This window comes from Cinclus cinclus, chromosome 4 (assembly GCF_963662255.1).
Source record: "Cinclus cinclus chromosome 4, bCinCin1.1, whole genome shotgun sequence".
In the NCBI taxonomy this organism is placed as follows: domain Eukaryota; kingdom Metazoa; phylum Chordata; class Aves; order Passeriformes; family Cinclidae; genus Cinclus; species Cinclus cinclus.
This window is the reverse complement of record NC_085049.1, coordinates 34855170-34882562: the sequence shown is the minus strand read 5'-3', so window position 1 is coordinate 34882562 and position 27393 is coordinate 34855170. Positions and strand designations below refer to the sequence as shown.

At 43.6% G+C, this 27393-nt stretch overlaps 2 protein-coding genes across 3 annotated transcripts in view; one reads left to right on the top strand and one right to left on the bottom strand.

The window, feature by feature from the left end:
- ST7 (suppression of tumorigenicity 7) overlaps nt 1-3045 on the top strand; it is a 136758-nt gene extending 133713 nt beyond the window's left edge. For both annotated transcript variants that reach the window (XM_062491923.1, XM_062491922.1), the window contains one exon: nt 2726-3045. In XM_062491923.1, coding sequence (XP_062347907.1) covers nt 2726-2821 — 96 coding nt within the window. In that variant the 3' untranslated portion in view covers nt 2822-3045. The remainder of the gene's footprint in view (nt 1-2725) is intronic.
- Nucleotides 3046-9661: 6616 nt separating this feature from the next.
- On the bottom strand, nt 9662-24316 carry WNT2 (Wnt family member 2). Its single transcript, XM_062491076.1, has 5 exons — nt 24237-24316; nt 22567-22790; nt 19409-19686; nt 16337-16601; nt 9662-9932 (listed from the first exon to the last, which is right to left on the bottom strand). Exons 1-5 carry the CDS (start codon nt 24314-24316, stop codon nt 9703-9705), a joined length of 1077 nt encoding a protein of 358 aa, XP_062347060.1. The 3' UTR covers nt 9662-9702.
- Between the last annotated feature and the right edge of the window lie 3077 nt (nt 24317-27393).

The window sequence follows — 27393 nt, the reverse complement described above, 5'->3', positions numbered from 1 at the left end:
ATGCACATTATTTTGTACCTGGAAGGAAGTTTTACTCTTCCATATTGAAATTGAAATAATCCAGTTCTGCCTTGATACTTTGTCAGACTAAGTAACCTTAAATTAACACCAGATCTTAGCATTTTCTCTTGGCTAGGAAGAACCATTTTCATAGCTTGTGCTTTTAGTTTTTGCTGGCCTTTCTAACAAAAGGCTTGTGGAAGTCAGTTAAGAAATAAATACAGGCAGAACAAATTTCTGATTGCATGGCTTGGATAAAATTGCCATTCAATTGTTGCTAGTATCAAATTTCTTTATTTAACATGCAGAAATTAAACAGTACCCAGAAAATTATTAAAAATATGTAAGTGCAAGGTCTTTTGTAACATGGTAACAATAACAGTATATCTTAAATAAAATTGAGATATGTATTAACACATATAGAGGTCACTATATAATCCGAGTCAACAGACATATCTAAAAGTGTACTGCCTAGTTAGATTTTTTAAATTATTAAAAACTTGAGAAAGACTAATTTTTCTGATTTCATTCCTTTGTTTGCCTGAGATCACTCACATGCTATGTCTCAATATTTCCCATGTGGTGGGTGAGACCTCAGTTCAGCAGGTTTGCCCTGGGAGGTATTTCATCTGCTGGGACCTCTACAGATGCTGAGGCAGGGAACACATGGATCCAGTCACCCCAGGACTCAACACTTGAATAGTCAGTTTCTCCATGAAAACACCTATCACACTGTGGAAAAGCTTGGAAAGAGATTTTTGCAAATATATTGGAATCAAATGATGCTTTTTCAGAAGGTGCTACCAGAAAGCTGCTTTCTGCCAGCCTTGAAGTAGCCAGGTTGATGGTTTTCTTTTCAAACACAAAATAACAATAGAAACCAGGTCTCCTATCACGCCTTCTGCCAGCCTGAATTCTTTACTGCTCATGCTGGGTTTTTTTGATCTCTGTGGAAGAAGACAGAGTCAAAAGGAAGTGCAAAGCAGTTAAAAATACCCAGAACCAAGCCCTAAGAAGAAGCTTCAGTGTGTATCCTGCTGACTAACCTCTCTTGGGTGCTGCCAACAAGCTGGATAGGCATCTGCTTCTGAGGAAGGGAGCACCAGGAGCATTCCAAGGGCCAGACAGCCCCAGCACAGATACTGTTTACATCACCTTGCACAAGAGAGTAGGTGGCATCCTCAACTTCTTGTTAGCAAAGGTTTTGCTTGGACTTTATGGAAGTCAGGTCTTGGCATCCATGAGTTTAAATGTATTTTGTAGACCAGTTGATTTTCCAGGTGGAGATAAACTAGGCTTGTTTTAAGCTTCAGATAATATGCTGACTTTTTTTTAGAATACAGTCAACTACTCGAGCAACAAAATTCCTATGAATTGCAATAAAAGTCACTGTCAGGAAAATTATTCTTGTTTCATTGATCTAATAGGTATGTAATTTGCACTAGTTACAAAGCTGAGTTTTATTCAAGTGGATGTGATGGTACAAGCTTACCACAAAAATCAAGTGCTGCTCAAATAGCAGACAATATCCTCTGAAGAGCCTTTTGCATTTTCCAGAATTACAGGAATATATTTATTTAAGCACTTCAGAGCTTAACTAGAGGGAATGCTTCTCCTTGGGCTAAGCCACTTGAAACTGAAAGAGCAGTCTCTAAGATTAGGTAAATCAGTGTTGCATTGATTCAGCTGTGGCTCATGTTATACTGCTTGACCTTTAGCACCAGAGCTGAAATATCTTTTCTGCTTCAGTTAGTTTTTCCTTCGACCTGTGCTTATGACAAAATGACATGAGCAGTGGTGGTGTTACCTGGTCCATGGTACACAAGTTGTCCATGATATAGTGTCTGCATTGTGTGCAAACATATCCAAGAGGAAAAGAAAGAATTAGAGTGCTTACTATTGCCTTTAAAATACATAAGCATCTTAAATGCTGTACTCTCATAGACATGTAGGGCCCCAGCACAGGTGTATGTAATGTGTTGTATGTAATGAGTTGAATTGTAGGCAATGTAAATCACAGTTAATTTGTATTTCTCGAATGTATTATTAATTAATTAAAGTTAATATGTATTTCAGGAGTGCTTTGAATACCTGAGTTCTGTGACATGTAGCTGCCAGTGTTTTTTTCGTGTGATAAAATGTTCTCCATCTTGATTATCTTCATATGCCTGTCTGAGCACTAATATATTGAAGTCTCTTTGAATGTTGCATTCTGTAATAGAGAGAGGATGTTTAGATACATTTTAGTCAGTGATACAGAGTATGTTAGGCTAAATTAATGATGCCTCAGTGTATAAAGCAGATCTATAGTCACCCTGAACCATTTTAAACCTGAATCTCAAGACACACTTTTTGTCTCTGTGAGGTGGTCTGGCAGACCCCTGTAATGGAAAACGCTCACTTTCTCTTCAGTAGATTTTAGGTTGAGCTTTTAGTAGCTTCAGTATGAGCCTCAATCTGAGATGTGTGAAAACTATTGTAATTCACCACTTTGATCTTTGTAAAAATGAGGCTCTTGGTTTTTTTTGCTGGAAAATCCAGAAATCTCTGTATAAGCAAGGTTCAAGAATTTGAAAGTCTTTACATGTGAATTATGTCATTTTTATCATGCTGGAGGATTTTGCAGAGGAACACAGCAAGAATATCTTATCTTACTGGACAGCTTTCTCTTGACATGTATTGTCTCCTGGGTTTTGATCTGAATGTGTATCTGATTTCTTTGCAGTTTCTCAGCACCCTCTTTGCCCCTTTAAATTTTGTGATGGAAAAAGTAGAAAGTATCCTGCCCTCCAGCCTGTGGCACCAGCTGACAAGAATCTGAAGGAGCATGCCCACTGACTGACTGCCGTGACATCTTCTGTGCCAACTTTTTGTTGACCACAAGAAAGCATGATAAAAAAGGGAAGCAGTTATAAGACTTAAAAACTCTTCATGGATTGTCTGTTCTCATATAAAAACTGTTTTGTTGTACAAAATACATTGATGTTAGGTTCTATTATATTTTGCCTTCAGAAAAGATAAAAAAATAAACTTTTGTGTATTGTAGCATTGCTGTCTTTCGGCTTTTTCAGAACACAGATTCTAGCTTTTGTTTTTTACAAGTGTGTTATCTGTTTCACCATAGGTAGGGCGGAACTACACATTCACATAATGAAACATACTAATAATGGTGCAATTAAGTAATATTGTCAGTGCATTTTCTCTCACTTCTGCACACTGGATGAAGCTTCTAGACAGTTAAAGCTCCTGCTTAAAGCTGCTGTAAGTTCTCCAGGCAGTTTGGATGGCACACTGGGCTTCTGATTCCCCCCTCTGCAGAGGTCACCATATCCTCATTTGAATTTTCAAGAAGCCCACATACTTGATGGATTTTCTTCACCTCCCTAGTGTGTCAGATACCTTCTGAAAGCTCATTAGGAAAATGGGTGTTAGTTCATGCACAATTTATAGAGAGGTTGATGTTTCACTATTAGTGCTCACCTGAGGAAATCTTATCCTTGTGCTGTGACTTAGCCACTGTCAATGGAAACTTCTGAGGCTAGCTCTAAAATGAAGATTTTGATCTGGAAGTTGAAGCAAATAGTCCTCTCTGTCAATAATTAAAAGTGCATCCTTACAGATGCCTCAAGGATTTTTTTTTTTTTCCAGCTTACCTTCCAGATAAGGAAGCATACCTGATGTAGTGGATCAAAAATACCACTTTACCACTTCAACTTCGCTGTTGCTCTTAAAATGCTGAGCAGTTTAAGGGATTGTGATCACTAGCAGATCACTTTGTTTATCAATGAGGAAATGAGTGAGCAGAGACAAAATTCACAGTACAAGAACTGATATAAAAGGAAAGTGGTTTTTAACAATAGAAGACGCAGTACGTTAATTTTTGTTCACTTGATCACAGACAAATTAGTCTAGTAGAAGACAGATGTTTGTTCAAGGGAGAAAAAGTACCATGTAAACACTGCTGTGCTATGAGACTAAAAAAAGGCAGCCCCACACCAGGAGAAATCGGCTGCAAGACCTGGGGAATCCCCAAGGTCTAGAAGAACAGAGAACCCCAGGGACAAATGTTAGACCTGGTGAAGCTGTTGGGGGTTTCCATACAGGTTTATCATCTCTGGCTATTAGTCCTGCAAAGCAATTCACTGTAATGTTGAAATTAGCCTGGCTTGCAGTTAATGTAGGATGTGGCATAAGATTAGAGGTAATTGGTTGCCAGTGGATAAGCATGTGGAAGTATGAGATGGACCAACATTTGAGTTATCCTGTTTTCATCTTAATTGCTAGAACAGCTACAGAAAACACCCTTCCAGCAGGTGCTGCTATGTATCTCCAGCTGAAAAAACAGGGATAACCATACAGATTTGTTTGCCTCAAAACAACACTGTCAGAATTATGTAAGGGTACTGAAAATCAGAAGGATCAGGCATAGTCAGGTCTTAACCTGTGCTGCTTTGTATCCCTTACTCCCAGCCACCTATACCCTACATTTCAAAAGAATAAATTGCTGTGATTCACAGTCCTAAATGTAAACACATTTGCATTTGCACATTAGTGTGTATCTAGCTATATATAAAGCTCCATGTTTGTCAGCAGCTGAGGTACTAGTTTGGCCTTCTGTTTGGAGATACTATTATCTATGTGGGAATTACTATCTGTAATACTCTGGTACAAAGGAATGCTTAACTCCTGGAAGAATCACATCCTTTCCTTCAGCTATGGGGAATATCTAGTAATTCAAAAATACCTTTATGCAATTTTATTTCTCTTTCCATTGAATTTTTTATCTAGAAAAATCTTCCTTTAATTATAGTTCTAGGTATCTGGAAGACTAGGCAAATCAGACAAAAGGATTTTCTATTTCATTGGCCAGAGTTTATTGCCTTAGGCTTTGCTGCTTCTGACATGTTTCCTGTGAAGTTCAGTATGACTTAGATCAAAAAGCAAACACAGCCCATGATTATAATGATGGAAAGCCTGTGGCTTAGTGCAGAGATGAGCCTTATGGAAATCTGGTTCAGATAATAACTCTTCTTAAGATTTAGTGGTGAAATAAGTTTTTTAACTCCAAATATTAGCAGTTCCTGGGGTGGTTTTTTTGTTCGCTTGTTTTTGTTTTGTTTTGTTTTGTCTTCTTTAAAGACGATTTAATAGAATTTGTATGCACATTATCTCTTTACACAATAACCTGCATAAAACTAAAAAGGAGAAGACTCCCCCCAGGAGTGTCAAGTCAAGCTGGCCCCCTTCTGTCCCTTCCTCCCAGTGGACAGATTTACAGCTGCTCCCTGGCAGGAACTGCACTCAGAGAGGTGAGTGCTACACCAAAGGGAGTGCTACTGCTTTCTCTAGTGCTGCTTTCTCTTTTTTATCATTTGGTGTGTATGCTGAACATACAGACTGTTTTTTCAGAGCATGGAAGTCCTTACTCTAGCAGAAAGGAGGAAGATTATCAGAAGTTTTTGCCATGTTGAAGAAACCTGCAGAAGCTAAACATCCAAAGGAAGCTGCACTTGTTGCACGCACAACATGCACCTCTTCACACCCAGTGTGGCTGTCGCCCTGTGATAGCCCTGAAAATCTCGGTGGCCCCAGTTACAGCAGAATGTAAGGTGGCCCCAGTTACAGCAGAATAGAAGGTAGCCCTGGTTCCACCTAGCTTCCAGCAGGGCTCCTACCCAGCTCCCACCACAGAGGAAGCTGTCAGTGTATTGATTCATATGCATTTGCTTCTTTCTCACAAAGAGATCTTAACTTTATGAAGTTGCATCCATTTCCCCAGTAAGCTGTTACACAAAAGAAACAACCCAAAATCACATTTGTGGTTGCAGCCCATGAGCTGCCTCTGTCTTTCTGATGAAAAAGTAAGTTCATTTCTATCATGTGAAGTGGCAGGTAAAACCTAAAGGCTTTTGTGACATGGAACCACAAAACCACTTCTGCCCTTGGAAGCAGCCACCACCTCTGAAGCCCTTCCAACAGGTGCAGGGCAAACACCATGGAGAAGAGTAGGCCTTGGTACACTTTGTGCTGCCACATTGGAGTAAGAGCTGTTTTTTTCTCAGCAGAAGCACCCTCCCCAGATCCAGATCTTCACTAATCCCCAAACATTCCTTTCCTCTCACCACCATACACTGAGCTCCACAAGAAGCTGGACATGACATGAAACCTGCAGGCAGTGACCAACAGCTGTGGTTTGGGCTGGATGCCCTTCAGCAGCTGTGCAGCACAGTACCAGAAATGCAGCATTTTATTTCTAATTCATATCTGCAAAGAAGTTAACACAGGGATGGGAGGCCAGGATGACATGCACAGATTGGTTTTAGATATTCTTCCAGGAAAGGAAAACAGAAATCTCTACAGCTTCAATGCCCACATGCCCTAATATACACCACCATTTGTAAGTCATTCCTCATTTTCCATGTGGTAAAAGAAAATTAAACTTTTTAAAATGAGATTTCACCTATAACAGCGCAACATACTTTTTAGGGTGAAGTTTGTTGAAAACAGTGGGGAGGAAACAATCCCAAAAAGCTTGGCAGAACAACAGCATTTCAGGGTACTGCTAGATCCCGAGTTCGTGCAGCAAATTAGGGGAAACTCCCTCAGGAAAATTGGATAGCATATTTTAAAAAATAATCCTACAACCTTTAGCCTCAGCTAACATTATTCTGGCACTAAAATGTCTACCTAGAGACAGCCGTTTCCTCTTCATGACTAAATACATTAGTAAATTTATTCCATAGGACAAAACTACAGTATTATTTCATTTGCCATGCTTATTTCTTCTTTTTTGGTTCCCTCTTTTTTTCCCCTCTTACATTCCTTGTTGGATTTACTGAAGATCATGGAAGGGCCTTTCCAAGCAATATTTACATCTCTGAGTGTCTTTTGCCACTAAGAAATAGCAAAAGTTTCTGGGAGTGCATTTCTTTGTGGAAGAGGCAGAAATGCCTACAACTGTAAGAAGTCGACCCTGAGCTCTTAAAAAAAACCCAAAAACCCCATAAATACAGAAAAAACTCTCATCAAGTAAGTGGCCAGCTCAGCACTTACCCATGAGTTACGCTGTGAAATATTCTGGATTTCCTCTGGTCAAGTGGTTTTGATGCAGGCATTGCATCACAGTTTATCAATATGGGAACAAAATGGGAACATCAACCTGCTGTGCACACCTGGGTGGGCTTGCTGCTGGACAGGGTGACAAAGGACACTGAAAAGGCTAAGGGACTCAATGCTCCCGTCTTCCTGGTCTTACTGGTAACACCAGCCTTCAGGAACCACAGGCTCTGACACAAAGGAAGGTTTGGAACAGGAAGATGTGCCTTAGTGGAAGAGGACCGGGGTGGGGAATAAAAGGTAATACACTCCTAATACAGTGACTCTGAAACACTTCATCTGGGACTGTGGAATTCAGATGAGTTGATTTTCTGGAATATTAAATAAATAACAGATATAAGAAGAGTTCTGATTTCATTGCCCTTCATTCAACTATCTAGAACAAGTTCGCTTGTAAGAATGAGCCTTTTTTCCAGACCATTAAAATAATTTCAGCTTTATTAAATAGGTAACCTTTTAGACTACTCAGGCTCCCTGAATCTTAAAAAAAAAAAAGGCTCTAAAAGGTTAAAAATTATTATACCGCTTTTAAATTCTTTAAGGCTTAAAGTATGATATTGCTGAGGCTACGAACTACATGTGGATTTAATTTCACAATGAAATCCCAATAAAAATTCTCCTTGGAGCTCACCTTTAAATACAATTAGGTATGAAATTTTCCTTATCCAGCCCAGAGCCAGAATTGGCAGCAATGAAGAGGCCAGCAGTATAACCCCTGAGCTGCCTGTGGGTACATATATACACATTATACATACACTGCACATGCATGGACATGTGGGTAGGGCTGTTCCTGCCAGCAGTTGGTTTACAGATAGAAGTGTGATTATTGTTACCTCTAGCCATGATCATTTTCATATACACTAACTGAAACATTATCTTATTGCCCAAATAAAGAACTTTCTGGAACCTCCTAGTCTTTTAACACCAGCTTTGCCTTCTGGAGATGAATTCCCAATTTTAGTGATACAAACATTTATGAAAACCTTGCAGATGTAAATAACTGTTCCTTCAAGAGCACTTAATGCCAAACCCCCTTATTTTTAAACAGTCTTTTAAGAAAGTTCCAAAAACAAAACATACACAGAGTATTCACTTTATTGCCTTGGTTAGCTACTTGGATATTACTTTTTCCTGCACTGTTCATACCTGCTAACATTTTTCCAGTCTATTTCGTTTTCATATGGAAATTTTACCTTCATCTACAATGTGTTCTAGCACTCATTCAACTTCCTTTTTCTACGTTATTTTTTCATTACTTTGCCTATCTCTACTCTTTGTGGGTGCTTTCTCAGAGCCGCCTTACACTACTGGCACAGAACCCATTTTTCTCTTGGTTCATGTTGCTGATCTCTGCCCTGAGGAGAGGCAGCTGGTCCTTCTCAGACCCAGTTCCTCTCCACCAAGGCTCCAATTTCTGGGTCTGCACATCTTAATAGCAGCTTGTTGTTTTGTGCTGATCCCAGCCCAGCATAGGAACCTGACACAACCTGTAACTGCCTCCATCACAAGCCAATACGCTCCAAATCATAGGCATGCAGTTTTTCAGGAAATATGCGGGGAAAAAAATCTAATTTGGGTGTCCCCATCTGAGTGGAAAGTATAACTTTGAGCACATTTAATAGATTTATTAACTTTAGAAGAACATAGAAACTGATAACTTCTTTAGAATCCAAGTCGTTACTGAGGCAAGGCATTTCCTTCTCCATCACTGTTCACAAACATTTTTCCACTATTGTGTATGTGAAAAGGAGGAAACTTTAGGTAGTTGAGTGTCCTGTACCCAGCTTTCACTAGGGTGAAAAACCATTCTCTTCAATCCTTCAGGTCAGGGGAAAAAAAAAAAAAAATCTCAGCAGTTAATTACTTTTTGAAAGCTTTTAAGGCAGGTTTTCACAAACATGTAACGAAGACATTTGCTTTCATTCTAATAGTTCATCAAAGTGTTGTGGCTGAATACATCTGCAATTTCCTTTTTTTAGGCCATGAACCAACTCCTTGCCCCATGGGAAGCCACAGTGTGCTAATGGTGGCCAGGGTGGCCTCAGGTGGCCACCTTACTAGAAACTCCAGTCCACAAGGGATGAACAAACACCCTTCCAGTAAAGTTTTTCACCAATCAGGCCGCAAATTTTCTTTAATGGGGAAATCACCAACCAATGGCTCAAATTCCTGAGCCATTCAGTATCCAGGGCTCAACTGTGACCTGCCCAAGATCCTTCAGAAGATGCTTGAGCAAGCCCAGCCCATGCAGTTGGCGGTGGTGATCTTGTAAAAGTGCCATGTTTTGTATCTTCTTGTGTTCCTGACAGTAGGAATGAATTGCCACAAGGATTCTGGAGGAGAGTTACATGGTGGTTGGAAGAGTCTTGGCATAAGTACGTCCTTCCAGAGCTGCATCAATTTATGCAGAGACAACTCTGCAGCAACACTGTGACGCAAAAATGCAAAGTAAATGCTGCAGGGTTTATATCGATTTTTCAGCAGCTTCTGTGCAATGAACAACAAAGGCAAAACAGGTATAAAAGTAAAAAAGACCTCTGATGCATTCCCTGCATGGACCAGGCTGTGGTCCTCAGCATCAGTGTGTCATGTCCGGGAAATCCAGCCAGCGCTCTTTGGTGCTTTGCAGGTGTGAATGTCCACCACTTCCAGGCAGTCCTGGCAGCGCACAGCACAACACCAGTGGAATTTGCACTCGCATTTTGTCATCCTGCTGACACGGGAGGTGTCGTAGCCTCTCCCGCAGCACATCACTTCACAGCTGTCCATGCCACGGGAGGTTTGGTTGCACACCCGACCAGCTGTCCCGAGGGACCCTGCAAAGGGAACGCTGCAAAGGTCAGGAGGCGGGTTTTAAGGAAAGACAGCAAGCATATGAAAATAGGTATAGGAGACATAATTTGCTATGTATTTGATCTTTTAACATCACATCACCCAGGATTCAATATCAAGCCAGAGAAATGCCTGTAAAGGTACAATTGCTATCGTATTTCCCCTAGGAATCAAGCCTGGAGATGAGGAGGTATAAAATGGACTAAATACTTCAAGGGCCTGCCTGATTATGTTAATACCATCACTCTTTCCCTGAAACTTTCTTTCCCTCCAGAGAGCAGACCCTTCCCAAGACAATCCTGCTCCCTGCACCCAGTCCCCCAAGAGTGTCTGAAATGGGATGCCCAGGTGGAGCATCTTCATGGTGCTCGGGATCTCGTGGGCTTTGCTGAGGAGCTCTGGGTGTGCAGGAGGGGGTTAGGAAAGAGAAGACCACAAGATTTTGGTGGCTGTGAGGGACTCAATGGGTTAAGTAATTGTGCTGCCAGTGATTAAAGTCTTGCAGCATTTGGCACTGCTGCTTCGTCCACCCATGGGTGCCATTCCACCAGTTCAGGTATCAGCTGAAGAGTTGCTGCTCTGTGTGCCTCTCATCTCTGTGGGGTAATGCCAAGAGTTCTTTTCCCCTTTCATTATGAGATTAGAAGAAACTAAATTATATCCTGCTGTGGACAGAAGGAGGGAGAGGAACCATACCACACCTTGTCATGTTCTTGAAGCACTCAGAAGGAGTGGCTGAAATGACTGTGCCTATATCCACGTGGCACAAAATGGCTCTGCAAGGCATGTCTTAGTCTGAGCAGTAACCGTACCACAGAGGAGCCACTGTTCACCTAACAAAAACTGATTTTAGGGTACATTTTAGGACCAATACCACAGCTGCTGATAGGTTATTACCACCAATCTGAAAACTTCATAAAAATTAACTGTCTCGCCTAATTTCCTATGTATTGCCATAATGAATCAAATGCAGGAAAAAAACACAAACAAACAAAAAACAAAAACAACAAAAAAACCCCATTCTTCTGACAATTTCCATAAACCTGAGTACAACTCCATTCTCTTCTTGGGCAAGGCAATATTCCCTAAGTAACAGCTACTGTCAGAAAATTAACTGGAAATATTTTACAATGTGCATTTGCAGGTGCACACTGAACACGAACAATTTACCTTCTTAAGGAAAACAAATACATGCAAACTTTAATTAAAATTTGCATGAGATAGGATAGCAAACCAATCTTCATTAATAAAAATGTAAACTGCAGTTAAATTGCAATTATTAATAATTTATGCTGAATAAATTCCCTTTTTTTTTTTGCCCCTATGGTTGTATGCACTGATGCTGCTGTCTCAAAGCAGTTTATAACATACAAGTCTTCATTGTCTCTCCACCTCTTGCTCCCCTTTCAGCATCAGGAAGACTTCATACTTTATGGGGGCTGACCCCAAACCACTAATGCAATAAGGGGTCTCAGGAACTGGACTGAAGTTGCCTTCTCCACCTGTGTTTTTCCATGGGATTGACACATGATCCAGCGTCTCAGCCATGGGGGTGCAAATTTTCCTCTTTTTGCATCAAATTTAGGACAGTCTTCGACTGCTGTCCCGGAGAACTGCTTCAGCCCCTATAACACATCTCAGCTGCCTTCCCATGGCCTAGATTCCTGTATTTATTGAAATATTTAAATATTCATTGGTAGAGGTATACACCTGGAGAGTTTCGCTATGGAATGGCTGGTTTCTGTCTGCTGCAGGCAGAGCAGAAGGTGCTCGTGGCCACTGGCCCCCTGGCTCAGCACAGGTGCCCCTGGCCACCCATCCTGGAGCTACTTACCAGCTGCTGCCATCAGCTGAACCCTCTGGCCCTGCCCCAGGGATCTGGAGCTGCAAAGGTGCTGCAGCGCCAGCCAGGCTGAGCCACCCCAGAAGGAACAGGCAGAGGGAAGATAAAACACACTGAATGGAGCCAGAAACAGGCTCCTGCACCTGCAACCTGATAAATCCCAAATCTCCTTGGGCTCTGAGCATGTTCATGCTGCTGCCTATGGACCAATGTTCTGCATAGCATACTTGGGGAGATGGCTGAACAGCACCTTAAAGTAAGCCTCTGATATCTGGGGGAGCATCTCAGTTGGTTGTGACAACCAGTGATGTGGTGCATCAGGCACACCCTGTGCCAGGAAACCAGCAGTAACTCCTGCTCCTGGCCTAGTGTCCCTATAGCTGGTGCTGGCACCTGGATCCTCTGCAGGAAGGCCCAGGAAGGAGAAGTATCCCAGCAGTGACCCACATGCACCCCAGCAAGCTCTCAGTCCCTGCAGAGCCAGCTGCACCAGGACAACTAGCATAACAGGCATATGCAGTGATGCCAAGAGGCCTTTCCCAGATCTATTTTCAGGAATCACTCCTTGATGGCGGAAGAGAGATTTCCAGTGGCACCCAGTGCCCCCAGTCTAGGCAAGGCTGAAGAGTCAGGGGAATGCAGAACTACATGATGCACCTGTGGTCCCACAGGAAGCCTGTGGCAGAGAAAAACCTAGATCCTGCCTCCCAGCCATCACACTCTCCTCCATCCGTGATGCTGAACAAACAGGTGGGATATCTGAATGTAAGTTCTGCTGTTTGTGTCAGCCCACAGCAATATGCATCACATCCCAGACTGTGCAAAATACAAACAAATTCACAGAAAGGGTTATTAGACATTGCAATGGATTTCCCAGGGAGGGGGTGGAGTCACTGGCTCTGGAGATGTTTAAGGAAAGATTTGGTGTGGCACTAAGTGCATGATCTACTTTGTGGTGTTCACTCAAAGATTGGACATGATGATCTCAGAGATCTTTTCCAAACTTATTGATTCAGTGAAGAACTTTTAAAGGCACTTGGCCTGCTCTCTGTTCAAACCAAAAAATCAGTACGAAGGCCAAGCTTGTGACCCACACAATAAACACTGTGTATCAGGAATTCGCATCACTGGAGGAAAAGCAAAGCTTTTCCACCTCAGCACAACTCCCAACCAGGAGCAGAGTGGGGCCGTGTCATTTGGCAGCTGGGGGTGAAGGAGGACCCCATGTTCCCCCATATCCATCAGGAACCACATTCCTCAGCTGAGGCACAAGTTAGTTTCCAAGTCCAATGTTCTTATTTCCAGATGTAAGGGGAAATCACACAGCACTAAAGGACAACCTAAGCAGGATGCACCCACTGCTTTCAACAGTTTTTCCAGCAGCTTCAAAAACAAAATTATTTCAGCCACTAACAGACAGTCAGAAACTGTTATCATCTGATGCTGACCACAAAACATCAACATTTCCTACACAACTAGGACAGGATAGGACAGGACCTAATTATCCACAGACTGTGATGGAAGTGAAAACAAGCTCATATAAAGGCTTGGTTTTTGAGCAAAATCAACCTTTTTTAAAAGTTCAAACAGCATCTTCAGAATCTCTGCAGCTTCTCTAGTGAGAAAGAAAATTAATAATAACCTTCAGTGAGGAGCCAGACAAGTTACTGTGCTCCTTGGCATGCCTGAGGGATGAAGGGAGCAGCAGAAGACTGCACAAAATAAGGCAAAGTTTTCTGCCTGCTGCCTGCAGTGCACATCCTCAGCACTTACGAGGCAGGAGTAGGTTCTAACTTGTAAAAAGGTTTTGTACAACCTCTGTTTTCATTACAAATGTTGGAATTGCCATGCCTACACACATTTTACCTGCCAAAACATCCACAGCTTTTCACACTGCCAACTTCACAGCCTGTACATCAAGTCCTTCTTGGTTTGCAGTTATTTTTGGAAGTCAACATGTATTATGTTGAAAAGTATTTTATTTCTATTCTTAAAGCTCTAAAATGTATTTATTAGTATATAATGAGAGCTTTTTCTTTCTACTTCTATTGATTAAAATCTGGTGTCAAGCAATAACATCCATTATTAGACTTTCACAGACACATACACAAATAAAAGCAAAAAAAAAAAAAAAAAAAAAAAAAAAAAAAAAAAAAGTGCAAAACCAGTGAAATCCCCAAGGACAATTTCCTGAAGAGTGTTCTTGGGGAAAAAATAATTAAAGGAGATGTTCACCACTAAAGTAGCTCTGAAGCTACTGGATGGTATGGACAACACCCAGCACAGAAGGGCTTGAAAGATCAAACAGTACACATTGGAGGCAGATTTGTCTGGAGGGGCTGGGATTTCCCAGGCCAGCTCTGAAGAGATGGCCATGTGTTGATAAAAACAACAGTTTTACTTAGGATGATTTTTAAAATCTCTCTGGATGTTCTATCTCTGTTTCTATCAAATTTTGAGTACGAAATTGTGAGCAAAAATTATTTCAGCACAGTTATGTGTGCACGGTTAAATGAATTCTGAACACTTCTGAAAAATCTTCATTTGGTCCTTCATGAAATTTTAAGGCATGGAAAGAGGTGGTCAGGCTATTACATTATCTTGCTATTGTGTTACTATAAGTGATTTTCCATACCATATCCTTGCTGAAATGCATTACTCCTCTTTTCCTTTCTAGAGAGTAAAAAAAAACAAAAACCCCAACCAAACCATGTTTTGGGTTGTTCCATGTATGTACATCCAGGTGCCTCCTGAGACTGAACACTGGACCCAGGGTGGAAGCTCCAGTGGGGAAAGAGAAGGTATCTGCTTTTTTCCTAGGTAGGGTGCTGATGGCAGAATCCTTGAGCACTTTTAACTCACTAGGTCCTATGTGTTAGCACAACCAAGCCACACAGGACACTGGCTTGGACACCATACAGTTTGGAGTTGTCTCCTGGTCAAGTCATGATGTTTCATAAGGTTTGCTCTGTGAATCCTTCATTCAGCTCCAATACTAAACAACCTCAAGATAATTTTTTTTCCTGAAACACTAAGTCACTTGAATTCCCTGGAGAATGAAAGGCAGAACTGTATTCAAGGACATACTAAAACACTGTGCTAATAAATTCAGCTGACACTGAGAAGCTCCCCACCTATTTCCAAACTCAGACTTGCATAATCTCATTTCATTTGCAGTCATTTAACAGGGCTGGCACTCTGCAATGCTCAACAGGGCAAGCCAAAATAATGAAAAAAATGTGGTGCAGTTGCCAAAATCATCTCCCTCAAAGCCAGATCAGGTTTTGTTTGTGTGGTTCTTTCTTTGCTCCATGCAAGCAGCAGGGCATCCCACATCCCATCAAAAGGTTTACTGCAGTTTTCTAAAAAAATGCTCTTGCAAACAGCCACATTCTCTGAATTCTGGCCAGTAAAGAAACATCACCTCAACTGCAGCATTATACTGAGCTGAGCCAAAGAACATGTTAGACTTTGCCATCTCTGGGCAGGCTTGTCAGCATCTGGCAAATGCACAGGATACACAGTGGTGAAAAATGCCCACTCTCCTCCACAATAACAAGACTGACAGATGAGATTAGGCTTAGTACAGAGAGATTATTGAACGGTTTTTTGACATAGAATTGCATAGTATACAAGTTCCTCTTCTAGAGGAAAAGAAAGAATGGTTTTTACAATAAACAAGGCAACATCAAGAGAGAAATGTTTTGAAAAAATCCTAGTCTGCAAAATTAATCTCTGCATGATGCCACAATATATCCATTTATTCACTTGGATTAGACTTTGCAGTATCAGCCACTATTCAAAGATGGTATGTGCTAGTGCAGGTAATAAACATCACCTGCCAAAAAAATAAACAACATTTAAAATTATGTTGTTGACTCAACTAACCAGAAACACTGTACAATGTAAATTGCACAGGATGAAATTCTGGATTCATTGAAGTCAACAGTACATGACCAGGAATTCACATATTGTTCTTATTTAAGTACAGCTGCTTTGCAATGTTTATTCCAAGCAAACTTGGATTGTAAACATGCAGCAGTTCCAAAAAGAGTTGAGCTGCATTGCTATCCAGATACTTACGGATTTGTCATTTGGGGTGCAGTCTGGTCCGTTATACAACCTATTAATTAGTTCCACAACTTCTCTCATCCATTACTCAGTCTGCCTCTCTTTTCCAAATTTATGGTTTTCTAGTTGCCAGTTTTTAATTCCCACATCAGGAAATGCCATGCATGGTCAAGAGCCGTTAGCAGGATTCCTGGTACTTGGCAATGCCTTGAATTCTGTAATACTAAGTGTATCTCTATCAAATCTCTGAAGCAGAAAAATCCAGCGTTAATAGCAGCACCAATACTTTATCTCTTCCCATGGGGGCTGGCACAACTCTTCAGAAAATGTGGTGGTTGTCATGGACATATATATATATATATATATATATATATGTATATACAGAGAGACACACTCTCAATAAAATTATAGTTTTTACCTTAGAAGTACAAATATCTTAAATAAAAGCATTCACATGTAACGATAGAGGCTTACCTACATCCCTGTCCCTGATACAGTAGTCTGGAGAGCTCTCAAAGTATACCAGGTCATTCTTAGTTGGTTTCTTAAACTTCTTATTAGCCACAGTGAAACCCGTGCCATCTTGATTCATGACCACCTGAATTGCTCCATTGTATTTCTTCCACAGATAATCTCCTGTTTTCCTGAAGTCTGCCATGGCCAGCCAGCAGGTCCTTAGAGTGCACGATCCACTCACACCATGACATTTGCACTCCTGTTTCAAAAACCGCTTCACAGCCTGTTTAGAAATGCACAGGTAAATATAAATATACACAGGTAAAACTAAGTGTCATGAATTGCTTCTCAGCCCTTTTCTATCCATCCTGTAGTGCCAGGCCTGCGAAGGGTCTCCAAATCACGGTCTGTAGTGACACCCACTGGTAGCATCAAGTCATCCCCATGTGGTTGGTCTGCTCTGGTTGCCTGACTCACCGTGTACACACCCCTCCAGCTGGCAGGCTTACCTTCCTGCTCCTGCCACTCATCCCAAGGATTGGTGTGATCTACAGTGCTAGGACACAGACTGGACAGGAGGAAATGATCAGAAATGGCCAGAATTCTTCAGGCCCTTGGGAGGCCAAGGTGCATCCTTTCCCCATTGTGCAGCTGCAGGATCGCCGTGCTGATCCTCTGACCAGCTCATCTTCATGAAGTTGTCCTTTACCCTGATCAGCCTTTCTGATATTGCCCAGAAATTCATAGGCATTTAATATTTAAATTATTTTTTAAAGACTGTGTAAAGCATTGTACCTGTGCTAGACATCAGATCTATGCAGAATTTTAAAACACAGTATACTTAAAATGTTTATACAGCTTTTAACAAACATTTTAGAATAAGACCTTCATTAGTTTGCATTGGAGAGATCACCCTTATCATTAATTTAACATCTGGATAGCATTAAAGACATTTCAGCTTAATCTCAGACATTTAAGATATCTGTATGATGTTGGAGAACAACAGATGGGTTCATAGACAGTAAATAATTCATTCCTAATTGTGTAGATATGGATATTTGATCTGTAAATATTATGCCTTGAGGGTTCATGAAATATGAACTTTTTAGAGTTTGCAAAAGAGGAATGTTATCATGGGAGGAAGGTAAGAGAGAGGAAAGCTCCATGATTAGAAGTGAGATTGATGCACAGTGGGGCAGCCCTTTTCAGTCAAGCACTTAGTAATAAAGTGAGAATGTACTATAAAACCAAAGGATTTTTAATTTTCTTTCTAACTTGTAAATGATATGACTACTTCAAAGAAGTCACTGGCATTCCCACAGCCCCACTCCACTGCCATATCACAAATCTGGGATTTACACAGATGCTTGGTTTTAATTATCTGAGTAGAAATCAGTTTAACTACTTGCATATTTAAAACAACTTGCTGGAATAGTGGAAGAAGCACACAGGAATGCAGGTCTCTTTTTATGTCAGTGACATTCCTATGCTGATGTGCAGCATATTATGTTCTGTGATTCACATGGGAATATTGTAAATATTTGTCCTATTTATTTTTTAATTAACACAGTTGGAATAGTCTAGTTTTAAAAGAAATCTATCAACACCCCTTCTGGGGGCAAGTAAAAACCAAGGGCACAGATGGTCTTACCCAGGTCAAAATGCCAGGCTTGAGGGCAGCTGAAGCTTTGATCCCTTCAAAGCTAAACCTACACTACTGCACTGTGAATACAAAACAGTGCCTCTGTCCATAAAGCAGGTCCTAGAGCATATGAGAACATATTCATTATTTTTAATTGAATATATTTATCAAAAGTCTTGGTATTGTTCTAAAAATCTACCTTACCAGTACTACCTTAGTATTTGGCAGAGGTGTTTTTTAAAACTTTAAAATAATAAGATGCTCAAATACTACAGAAGGTACTTCCCATCATGGAACTTACTCCACATTTCTAAGAAAATCTTTGTTTGTGTGGTAGACTTCAGCCTCTTTTGGACAGCAACAGAAACATGATCACAGTACTGCATGTGTCCATCACATATTAATTACACCTGGTGGCAATAAACAGGTGGAGGAACCATGCTGAAAAACAAAATCTTTTCAGGAAAATAATCTACTTTTGGTACAAAAAAAAAAAGATCAGAATACAAACAACTTAATTCCTACGAAATATGCATTAAGGAAAACCAAGATAAGAGACAAAAACTCCCTACAAATAACTCCAGAAGTGCTTGGTCTAGCACTTTTTTTTTCTGCATTATTTCAGATGTCATGGGAGCAGCAAATTTTTAACATGTTTTAAACAGTCAAACAGCATATTCCAGTTCCATGCACTATTCTTACTTTTTATAGCTACCACCACAAAATGTTAGTGCAGATATTCCTCAGCCCTTGCACCAGAGGTGGAGAATACACCTGGCAACTACTCCTTCTACTCACGCACGATGTGGAAGCAAAGACTCTTCTAGTTGAAATTCAGGAATGGTATTTTCATTCAACATTTAGAAAAGGGGTTGCAGGTCATGCTCCAAGGCCATTGCCTTTTGGCAGGACATGTATTTTGGATTTATTTTCTTAAAAAGTGAAGTAATTACCTTTTATCTCTGCTCACTTTGTGATTAAGTTCACCGTACATATACAGAAATGGACAGAATAGGTTTTTTTCCCTTGAAAGTTATCTTGAATTTACTCTTTGTCTAGCCTGTTCTTGAGTGTGATCTTCAGCCTCTCTGAGGAATTTGCATTCTGTATTAACCAAAAATAAAACTCCCGCTTATGTAAGAATTAGGCTCAAAACAAAACCTCCATCCAAACCAATCCTGCAGCTTAGACTCCTGCTTAACTTCCCACACAAGGAGCAACTGAAGTGACTCCAACAGGAATACTGCTAGGCAGTTGAATTCAGTCTGTTTGTAGATCTCTGTCACACCGAACCTCCAAGGGAGAAAGAAACAGCAGCTCAGGCTCCAGCTGTTCCCATATTTCTTCATAACTGCTGAGATCAGACAGCAAGGGCCAAGCATTAACTGCCCCGGACACAAGAGAATTGTGCAAGAACACCTCTAGGCACCTATTGGATGGACACCCACCTTCCTTCCAGCTCTGTTGTTGTGAAGGTTCATCAGTGCCCTGGCATCCTTTCCTTTCCGTTCTTTGGCGTCCACAAAGGCTCTGGCAAATTTAATGCCATAGTCAATGTTATCACTGCAACCACCCCAGTCAAAATGGCCCTTACTGTCCTTGGCAGCACCTTTCTTCTTGGGATCACAGGAGCAGGATTTCAGCTCCCCTTGGCTACATGCCCTGGTGATGGCAAAAACAACTCCAGCAGAGGAGATGGCGTGTACAAAAGCTGATTCTCGACTACCTGAAACAAAAAAAGTCACTTTAAATATCATTGGGGTAGCTACTTTGAGTGGCTGTCCTATATCCAGACAGTTAGCCTGGACTTTTTTGCAGAGCAAAAGATAAACTAGGCTGAAATCACACAAATACACATTCCCTGGAGCCAGAATTAGTCATGGCTTAAACTTGGACCCCTCCCTGGTAAAAGCTCATCAATATAGTGTTAGAGTTGGAAAACATTAAACATTTGCTTCTGATATTGATTAATAATCTTTCATGGATCAGTTGTTTTGTACAGATATGTGTATACGACAGCTGGTATTCCTATCACGTGAATTTAGAAGAATATATGAAGTGCTATTGGAGAGATAAGTTAAAGAAATTATTAAATAGGGACACTAAAACAACATGTACACTGCAAAATACTGCAAGTAACTCTTGAAACTAGATTTTCCTCTCCAGAAGCGCTTGGAATAGACTTTCCTGTTTAAAACACGCTAGGGAGAAAACTTGGGTGTTATTTTCTGAAAAATAAGTTAATATTAGGTTTTCTGCTAAGAATCAAGCCCATAGCTGTAATTCACACAAATAAGTTCCATTAAATCAATGGCACCACTTGTGTCATGTTTGAGGCAGGATTTGGTGTGGCAGCTGTGACTTCTTCATGCCAGCTGCTCTGGCAGCTTTCCCATCTCCTAATACTTTATTATACCAAAGATCATCTGAATTTCTAGACTATGCCTACTCATAGGTGATTAGGTACATTATTTCAGTGTAATAACTGCTTTTATTTTAAGATGTAACAGTTTACAATACAGAGCTACATTACAGTGCCACAAATCTGTTTATGGTAATGGAATATTTTCTTACTTTCAAAGTTTTTAGCATAGTAAGAATGACAAGTAGATTTTTGTACAATATGTAAGACATCTTGCAGGGAAAGAGACCTCTTTGCAGGCCTTGTAAGCCTTAAGTAATGTTAGCATAGTAAAAAAGGACCCCAAAGACAAATGTTGACTGTGGTCTTTTTGTAGAGGCAGAATTACAAGACAGAACTTATTATTTAGTATTTCAATTGCAGTATCGCCAGTATGTGTAACTTATAAATGGGCCCGGGACTTCTATATGCTGGGCAAGCCTTTTGCAAATGGCAACTAAAAACTTACAAAACCTGGGCAAACCATGCCTTCCCTGCACTGCCTTCAACATCAGGCAGAAGTTGCCGTGGCTTGTTAAAAATCACACTCTTTTGAAGATCTACTTCTGAGAAAACTTATTCAGAAATATCAAAAATGTGTAAAGCGCCAATTAAAAAGAAACACTTGACATTGTTGGAAAAGGTTTTTTTGAGTTTATTGAACTAACCAATTTTATTAGAGCACTATCAAACTACATTTCTGTGGCAATCACAGCCTGATCAGGCTCAGTGCAGAGCTCAGAAGCCCAATGCTGTCATTCTCGCACATGAGCCAACTGCAAAAACTTCACTTTTGGAAAAACTGCATTTTTACCTTTTTTATTAAATAGCCTCATCATTACTAGGCTATGTTCTGCCAAACATGCTTTCCTGAATATCAGACAAACCTCACTGAAAACTACAGCCTATGGGTGACGTTTCTGGCTACTTACAAAAAATTGCTAAGGGAACACAAAGCTGTTACAGGAACCAAGGGCTTCCCAGCAGCAGAACCTAGCACGGAATGAGAATCCCCCTGCTTGGCTCAGCGTGCCCAGTGTCTGCCATCCTCCTCTCCATCCCCACAGTGGGGCAATGGTCCTAGGGTACTTTCCTACTCGCCTCCTTGCAAGCGCCACGCTGCCCACAGCTCAGAATGATGCCGGGGACATTCCAGGGACACAAGTGCCAGGGCGGGGTCAGCCACTGGCTGTGCACCAAGGCAGGCCATGTGCGCAGGGTGTGGCACTTGGTGGAAACGGCTGCAGCGCACAGAAACAAATCCCAGCCATTTCTTCGAAGTCGAAAGGGCCACATTTGAGATTTGAAGACTACTAGATGCCTTACTCCGACCTTTAGATGGCAACACCACCCTGCTCAACCATCCTCCCTTCAGAACGGGAAGCACAGTGTAGTGCTCAGGTGCTCGGGGTCCGCACAAGCCTGGCTCACCTCTATCAGAGGTGTGTGCCCTGCCCCTCTCTCCCCCGCAGCCTGACCTGAAATGTCGCAGTGCCTGGAGGACAGTGCTGCCCCTCACCCTGCAGGCAGCACAGCCCTGGAGGGACTGCACCCAGCTGCTGCGCTTTCCCGGCGAAATGCTCCAGCGGGAATCGGCCTGCAGGAGGGATCGTCCCCTGCCATCCCAACGCACCTGTTGGCTCTTGAGCTGCCCCTTCCAGCACGCCCCACCCCGAGTGAGGCTGGGCTGTGATGGAAAGTCTTCTGTCCTGCTGCAACATTCTGATCCCTCAATTTCCCTGTAGGCCTTAATATATGAGTTTGATATCTATTATGCACGGGGAAAAAAAAAAAAAAATCGGGAAATACAGAGCCAGCCCCTAATATGACAAAACCCCACATAGTCTCCCTGCTTTGATACACATTTTTAAGCAATACGGACCTTTACGTTATCATATAACGTGTTCTGCTGCCCGTGAGACCATAAAATAACTCTTCCTTTCCTCCTGAAATGCAAAACCAAGCTTCACCCTTCCTAAGACCAAGGGTACAGGAGGAGTACAGGAGGACGGTCACTGCTTCTCACCGTTCCCGCACGCTGCTCAGGAGGTGCCAGCCCCAGAGCAGCCCCTGTTACCACTATGAGGAACTCTCGGACGCTCAAGCCGACTCCCCAAACCCCCTTTCACCCTCGGCCCGAGGGCGCGGAGGCCGCAGGCCCCACCCCAGCCCGGGGGAGCCCCTCTGTCATCAGTGCGGACTCACTGCGCAGCAGGACGCGGCCGAGGAGGCGCTGCCCCCGCTCCAGGGCGTTGCAGTCCCAGCGGTGCCGGCGGAACTGGTGCTGGCACTCGGCCGTCCAGGCGGCCACGCCGCGCCCGATGGAGAGCATGGCCTCGGGGTGCCGCCGGCACAGCTGCCGCTGCCGGCTCACCAGGCCCGGCACGTTGTCGCACATCACCCGAGACGAGCCCACGGCGCCCATGTACCTGCGGGAGGGAAGGGGCAGGGCAGCACCGGGGCCCGCAGCACCGGGGCCCGCAGCACCGGGGCCCGCAGCACCGGGGCCCGCAGCACCGGGGCCCGCAGCACCGGGGCCCGCAGCACCGGGGCCCGCGCCCAACCCCGTGCACCGACTGCGAGGGAAGGAGGCTCCTCAGCGCCCCGAAGCCTTCCTCTGGCGGGTCCTGAGCTGCAGCTACCTCTGCCTTTTTGGTGGAAATCCTTTACAATTAGTCATCGTTCCTGTGTTTTTTTAAATAACGTTAAGCATTCAGGAGAACCCCAAGCCCAGCTATTGCAGCTCCGTGCAGTACTTAAAAAAAAAAAGAGAGAGAAAAAAAAAGCTTGAAAAATTTAAATTACATCATCTGTATCCAGATGGTCTCTATTAGTCCTGAAACGCTTCGAAAGGTACGTTTCATAAAATCCAAACTTCTATAGGTGTCTTTTGAAGGGATCAAACAGAAGAAAACGTCCTTTTCTTGAATTTTCATTATTTTATACGATCATAAAATCGTTAAAAACGTGACTTCCAAAAATATATAGTTAAGTGGCATTTAGAAGACACCATGACAAAAAGCCATCGCTATAAATAACGTTTATACGACTAAGGACATAATATAGTAATTTTATTGAAACGTGCTCAGTCTGATAAATTGGGCTTTGATAGCGCGTCAGCCAGTCAAGGTTAAATGTGTTCCCCAGGATTACAAGAACGGGTTTAAGCCTCCTCTCCTACACCAAGACTTTCCAGCCTGGGCTTGGTTGAGGTCCCCAGTCTGAGGGGCAGGTTTTTGTTTCCATTCTAACGCGTTTTTGCAGCGAACTGCCTGAAACGCCCCACGCCCACATGGACTGCCGCTTGAAGCCGGGCTCTCAGCCCTCTGCCCTGGCAGCCTGCAGTTCAGCGAGGAGAAACAGTGAAGGAGGGAGGGGCGAGGGAGGACGAGGAAGAAGGGGAAAATAAATTAATAATTAAAAAGTAGCGCCGCTGTAGCCAATTCCCAGCGCCGCCGGGGCGCGGAGGGGCGGCTGCCAGCAGCGGCGCTTCGCCCGCGCCCCTCGGGCGGATTCCCCCGCAGCCTGCCCGCCCTCCTCCCGCTCCCTCCGCCGCCCCGGGCAGCGCCCGCCGGGCCGTGCCCGTTCCCCCCGCACCGCTGCCAAAAGCTCCGGGTAGCCCCCGCAGTTCGCTGTGCTTATGCGGAGGAGGAGGAGGTCGGAGAGCGGGGACGGGGTGTGGAAGGAGGTGCCGGGATCGTCTAAACCCTCTCGCTTTAAGCCCGGACTCTCTGGACCGGAGCAGCTGGCAGCAGGCGAGCTCCGCTTCTGCGAGACTAAGAGGGAGAGGCTTCCCCCACCTCCCCTAATTCACAATTAATCCGACCCCACCTTCCCCAAGAGCAAATAAAAATTTCTGGAATTGCACAGCTTACCACCATGAGGAGGTGACTGGTGGGGTCGCCCAGACCAAGACCAAGGGAAGAGACCACCAGATCCCAGGGAAAAAGTTCATGTTAGAAACGCTTCGGTCCACATCAGGTCAGTTGCGGGGGACAGAAGAAATCCCATGGAGCAACAAGGACGAGCAGGGGAAAACGCACCTCGAGGGTTACTTCTTTCCCGCGGGATAAGCACCTTCGCATCCCCACGCGCAATCGCGGGGCTTACTGATCCCCTGCCGGGATACGGGGGATGCCGGTTAGTGCATCGCTCGGGATTCCTCTCGGTTCGCCCTGCACCAAATCCCTCAGGACGTGGAGTTCAGCCCCGCTCCCATCCTTCATCTTTGCCCCGATCCAGCTCTTCCCTGCAGTCACGGCAAAACTGAGGGGCTGGTGTGGGCTGCTCTCAGACTGGGTGGGTTCTGCTTTGGTTGGTGTTTTTTTTCCTCTGAAACTCTGATGGATGAAATGATGTCAAGAGACACTGGGGGAAGAAGGAGGAGGTAACACCTCTGATTAGGCAAGGAATCCCGAGGAGCCAGTTGCTTTCCAATAACCCTACGAGCAGACAGCGAGTTCAAACCCGCCAGCAGATGCTACACGACCTGCTGCGGAGCCGCCGGCGGCCCCGGCAGGCTGTTACAGACCGGCAGCACTTGGCACCTCCCGGGGTTTGGCACGACGGAAATTCATGGATCGGTGCGCGCTCCCGCGGACACCGAGCACGGAACGGAACCGCGACCCGGTGCCAGAGGAGAACCAGAGAAGTCCCGGCATGGGGCGAACGCCGCCCGGCCGCCTCCCCTCGGCCCGGGCCCCGCAAGCCGGGCCGGCTTCTCCGCCTCCTCCCCGGGCGTCCCTGCGCAGCCCCGCACCGCGGGACCCCCGGCCCATGGGCTCCGACAGGGGGATGGGCTGCGCGCCCCATCGCGCAGAGTCCCGGGATGGGGGAATCTGCCGCCGCACCGCTCTCCGGCCCGAGAGAAGGGCGATGCGGCCGGGGCCGGAAGCAAACTCAAGAATAAGGGATTTAGCGACTTTTTCACTTCAGGTCATCTCTGCAAAGCAAATACAGGGCAACACCTATTCCAAACGAACCCTCATTATCAAGCTGGAGATGCCCCACTTCCGAAACGGCATCCGTTGGCTGAAAAAAAGACAAATGCCCAAGGTTGCTAAGTGAATTAGGGACTACACAGCTCTTGTTACTGAAAGAAGCCTGCAGTTGTTAATTCCAGGTGAAAATCCAGGAAGAGCAAGCTAGGAAGCACCCTTTAAGAGCTGTTCTTCAGACTGCATATTACAGCCATTCTCCTGCTTCTCAGTACAACTTCTCCAGACCACACAGCAGATGCAAGCACCATTTCAGAAAAAAAAAATGCTAAACGTAGAACTATGTTAAGTTTTAGGGTGGTAACAATCACCTACTTACTAATTTAACTTGAAAGAAATGTCCCAAACAACCCTCAGACATTAACACCAAACACCCACCCACAACTGCAATGTCATAATCTTTTTGACTGCAGAGACTTCCGAGTAAGAATAATTAACATTTGGGACACTCGAATGATTCTACAACAGTACTGCTTGCCCAGAGGCAACTACAGCTCCTTTTACTAACTCCAGCAGGTCTTAAAAGCAACAGATGAACATTCAGCATCTACCTGATAAAATGTAACCAGTGTGAAAAACCTAAAATGTTTAGCTTCTGGCCAACTTACTTCTTACATTTACAATACACTTTGGATCAATTACCAGGGCAGAGAAACACCAGTGAGAGGACAACAAATTCCAGCAGTATTTTAGGTCCATACAAAGAGAGGCTACAATCCTCCCTGCTACCAGTTTTCTCAGGCCTGCTGTTAAACACTGACTTCTTAGAATTTCTCATACCCTTCTGTATTAACAGGTGCTCCTTAACCTGTTGCTACTGCACGAGTGGCTTATCAGTGTTATCCTTTTCTTCTCTGTAAGTCATTTACCCCATTTGCATTCCAGCTTTTTTGCTATTCACTTTCTCCAACCCCTCCACTTTGTGCCAGCCCTACAGAAGTTGACCTTGGAGCCACTATTTTTACTAACAACCACACTCTTATTATAGAGAATGACAAAACACACAGGTTTGGAGAGGAACCTGGAGAACCACACTGGTTTTGCATGGCCAGGTTTAGGTAGCAGGGGTGGCCATAGGGGTGGTTTCTGTGAGAAGGTGCCAGAAGTTTCCCATACAGCTGACAGAGCTAATGTTGGCCAGCTCCAAGACAAACCTCACACTGGCTAAGGTCAAGGCCATCAGTGATGGCAGCTGCACCTATGGGACCACTATTTGACAATGTGAAAAAAACCCTCTGCAACAGCAATTGTGCCAAAGAGAATGTCAGACAGTGCAAGAGGAACAGCTGTGGAGACACCTGGGCCAGTGAAGAAGGGGGAAAAGGTGCCCCAGCTGCCAGGGCAGAGATCCCCAAGCAGACCATAGTGAGTTAGGCTGTCCTCCTGCAGCCAACAGAGGTCCAGAGCAGATACCCACCTGCAGCTTGTGGAGAACCCCATGCTGGGTTGAAGGAAGCTGTGACTCTGTGGGAAGCCTATGCTAGAGCAGGGTCATAGCAGGACTTGACCCACAATGGAGCAGTCTATTCCTGAAGGACTGCACTCCATAACGTGGGGGGGGGGACCCACACTGGAGCAGTTAGTGAAGAACTGCAGCCTATGGAAAGGACTCACTCATGTTAAAGAAGTTCACAGAAGACTGTCCCTCATGAGAGGGAGTGCTGGTTCCTGATGCAGCCTGGAGAGGCTGCTGGCCTCTATTGCTGCAGACTGAATCCAGGAATCTCTAAGTATCTTCAAGTATTATGTGCACAGTTTCTCATACAGTTAAGAAATCATGCCATGTGCAATACAGATGACAGTGCAGTAGCCAGAGCACCGAAAGCCCCATTTTCTAAACACCTTCTGAAACCGAGATGAGGTTTTTCAATACAATAATGAAAATAACGAGGTTAAACCTGCATTTCCACATTCAAATAAAGACCATTTTCAGGATAGCTGAAGGCTGGAAGGCTCATCTGAATTTGTTTTCAATAAAAACCCCACCAAACTCTTAGTGGACAGAAAATATCTTCCCATATATATTACAGCCAGT

What these genes read in the sequence shown, in the direction of transcription:
- WNT2 (XM_062491076.1), bottom strand. Translation starts at nt 24,316, where the DNA reads ATGAACTTTTTCCCTGGGATCTGGTGGTCTCTTCCCTTGGTCTTGGTC. An exon ending in CCAGTCACCTCCTCATGGTG is followed by an intron (nt 22,791 to 24,236) that starts GTAAGCTGTGCA and finishes TCCCTCCCGCAG; the next exon opens with GTACATGGGCGCCGTGGGCT. An exon ending in TATCAGGGACAGGGATGTAG is followed by an intron (nt 9,933 to 16,336) that starts GTAAGCCTCTAT and finishes TTCCCTTTGCAG; the next exon opens with GGTCCCTCGGGACAGCTGGT.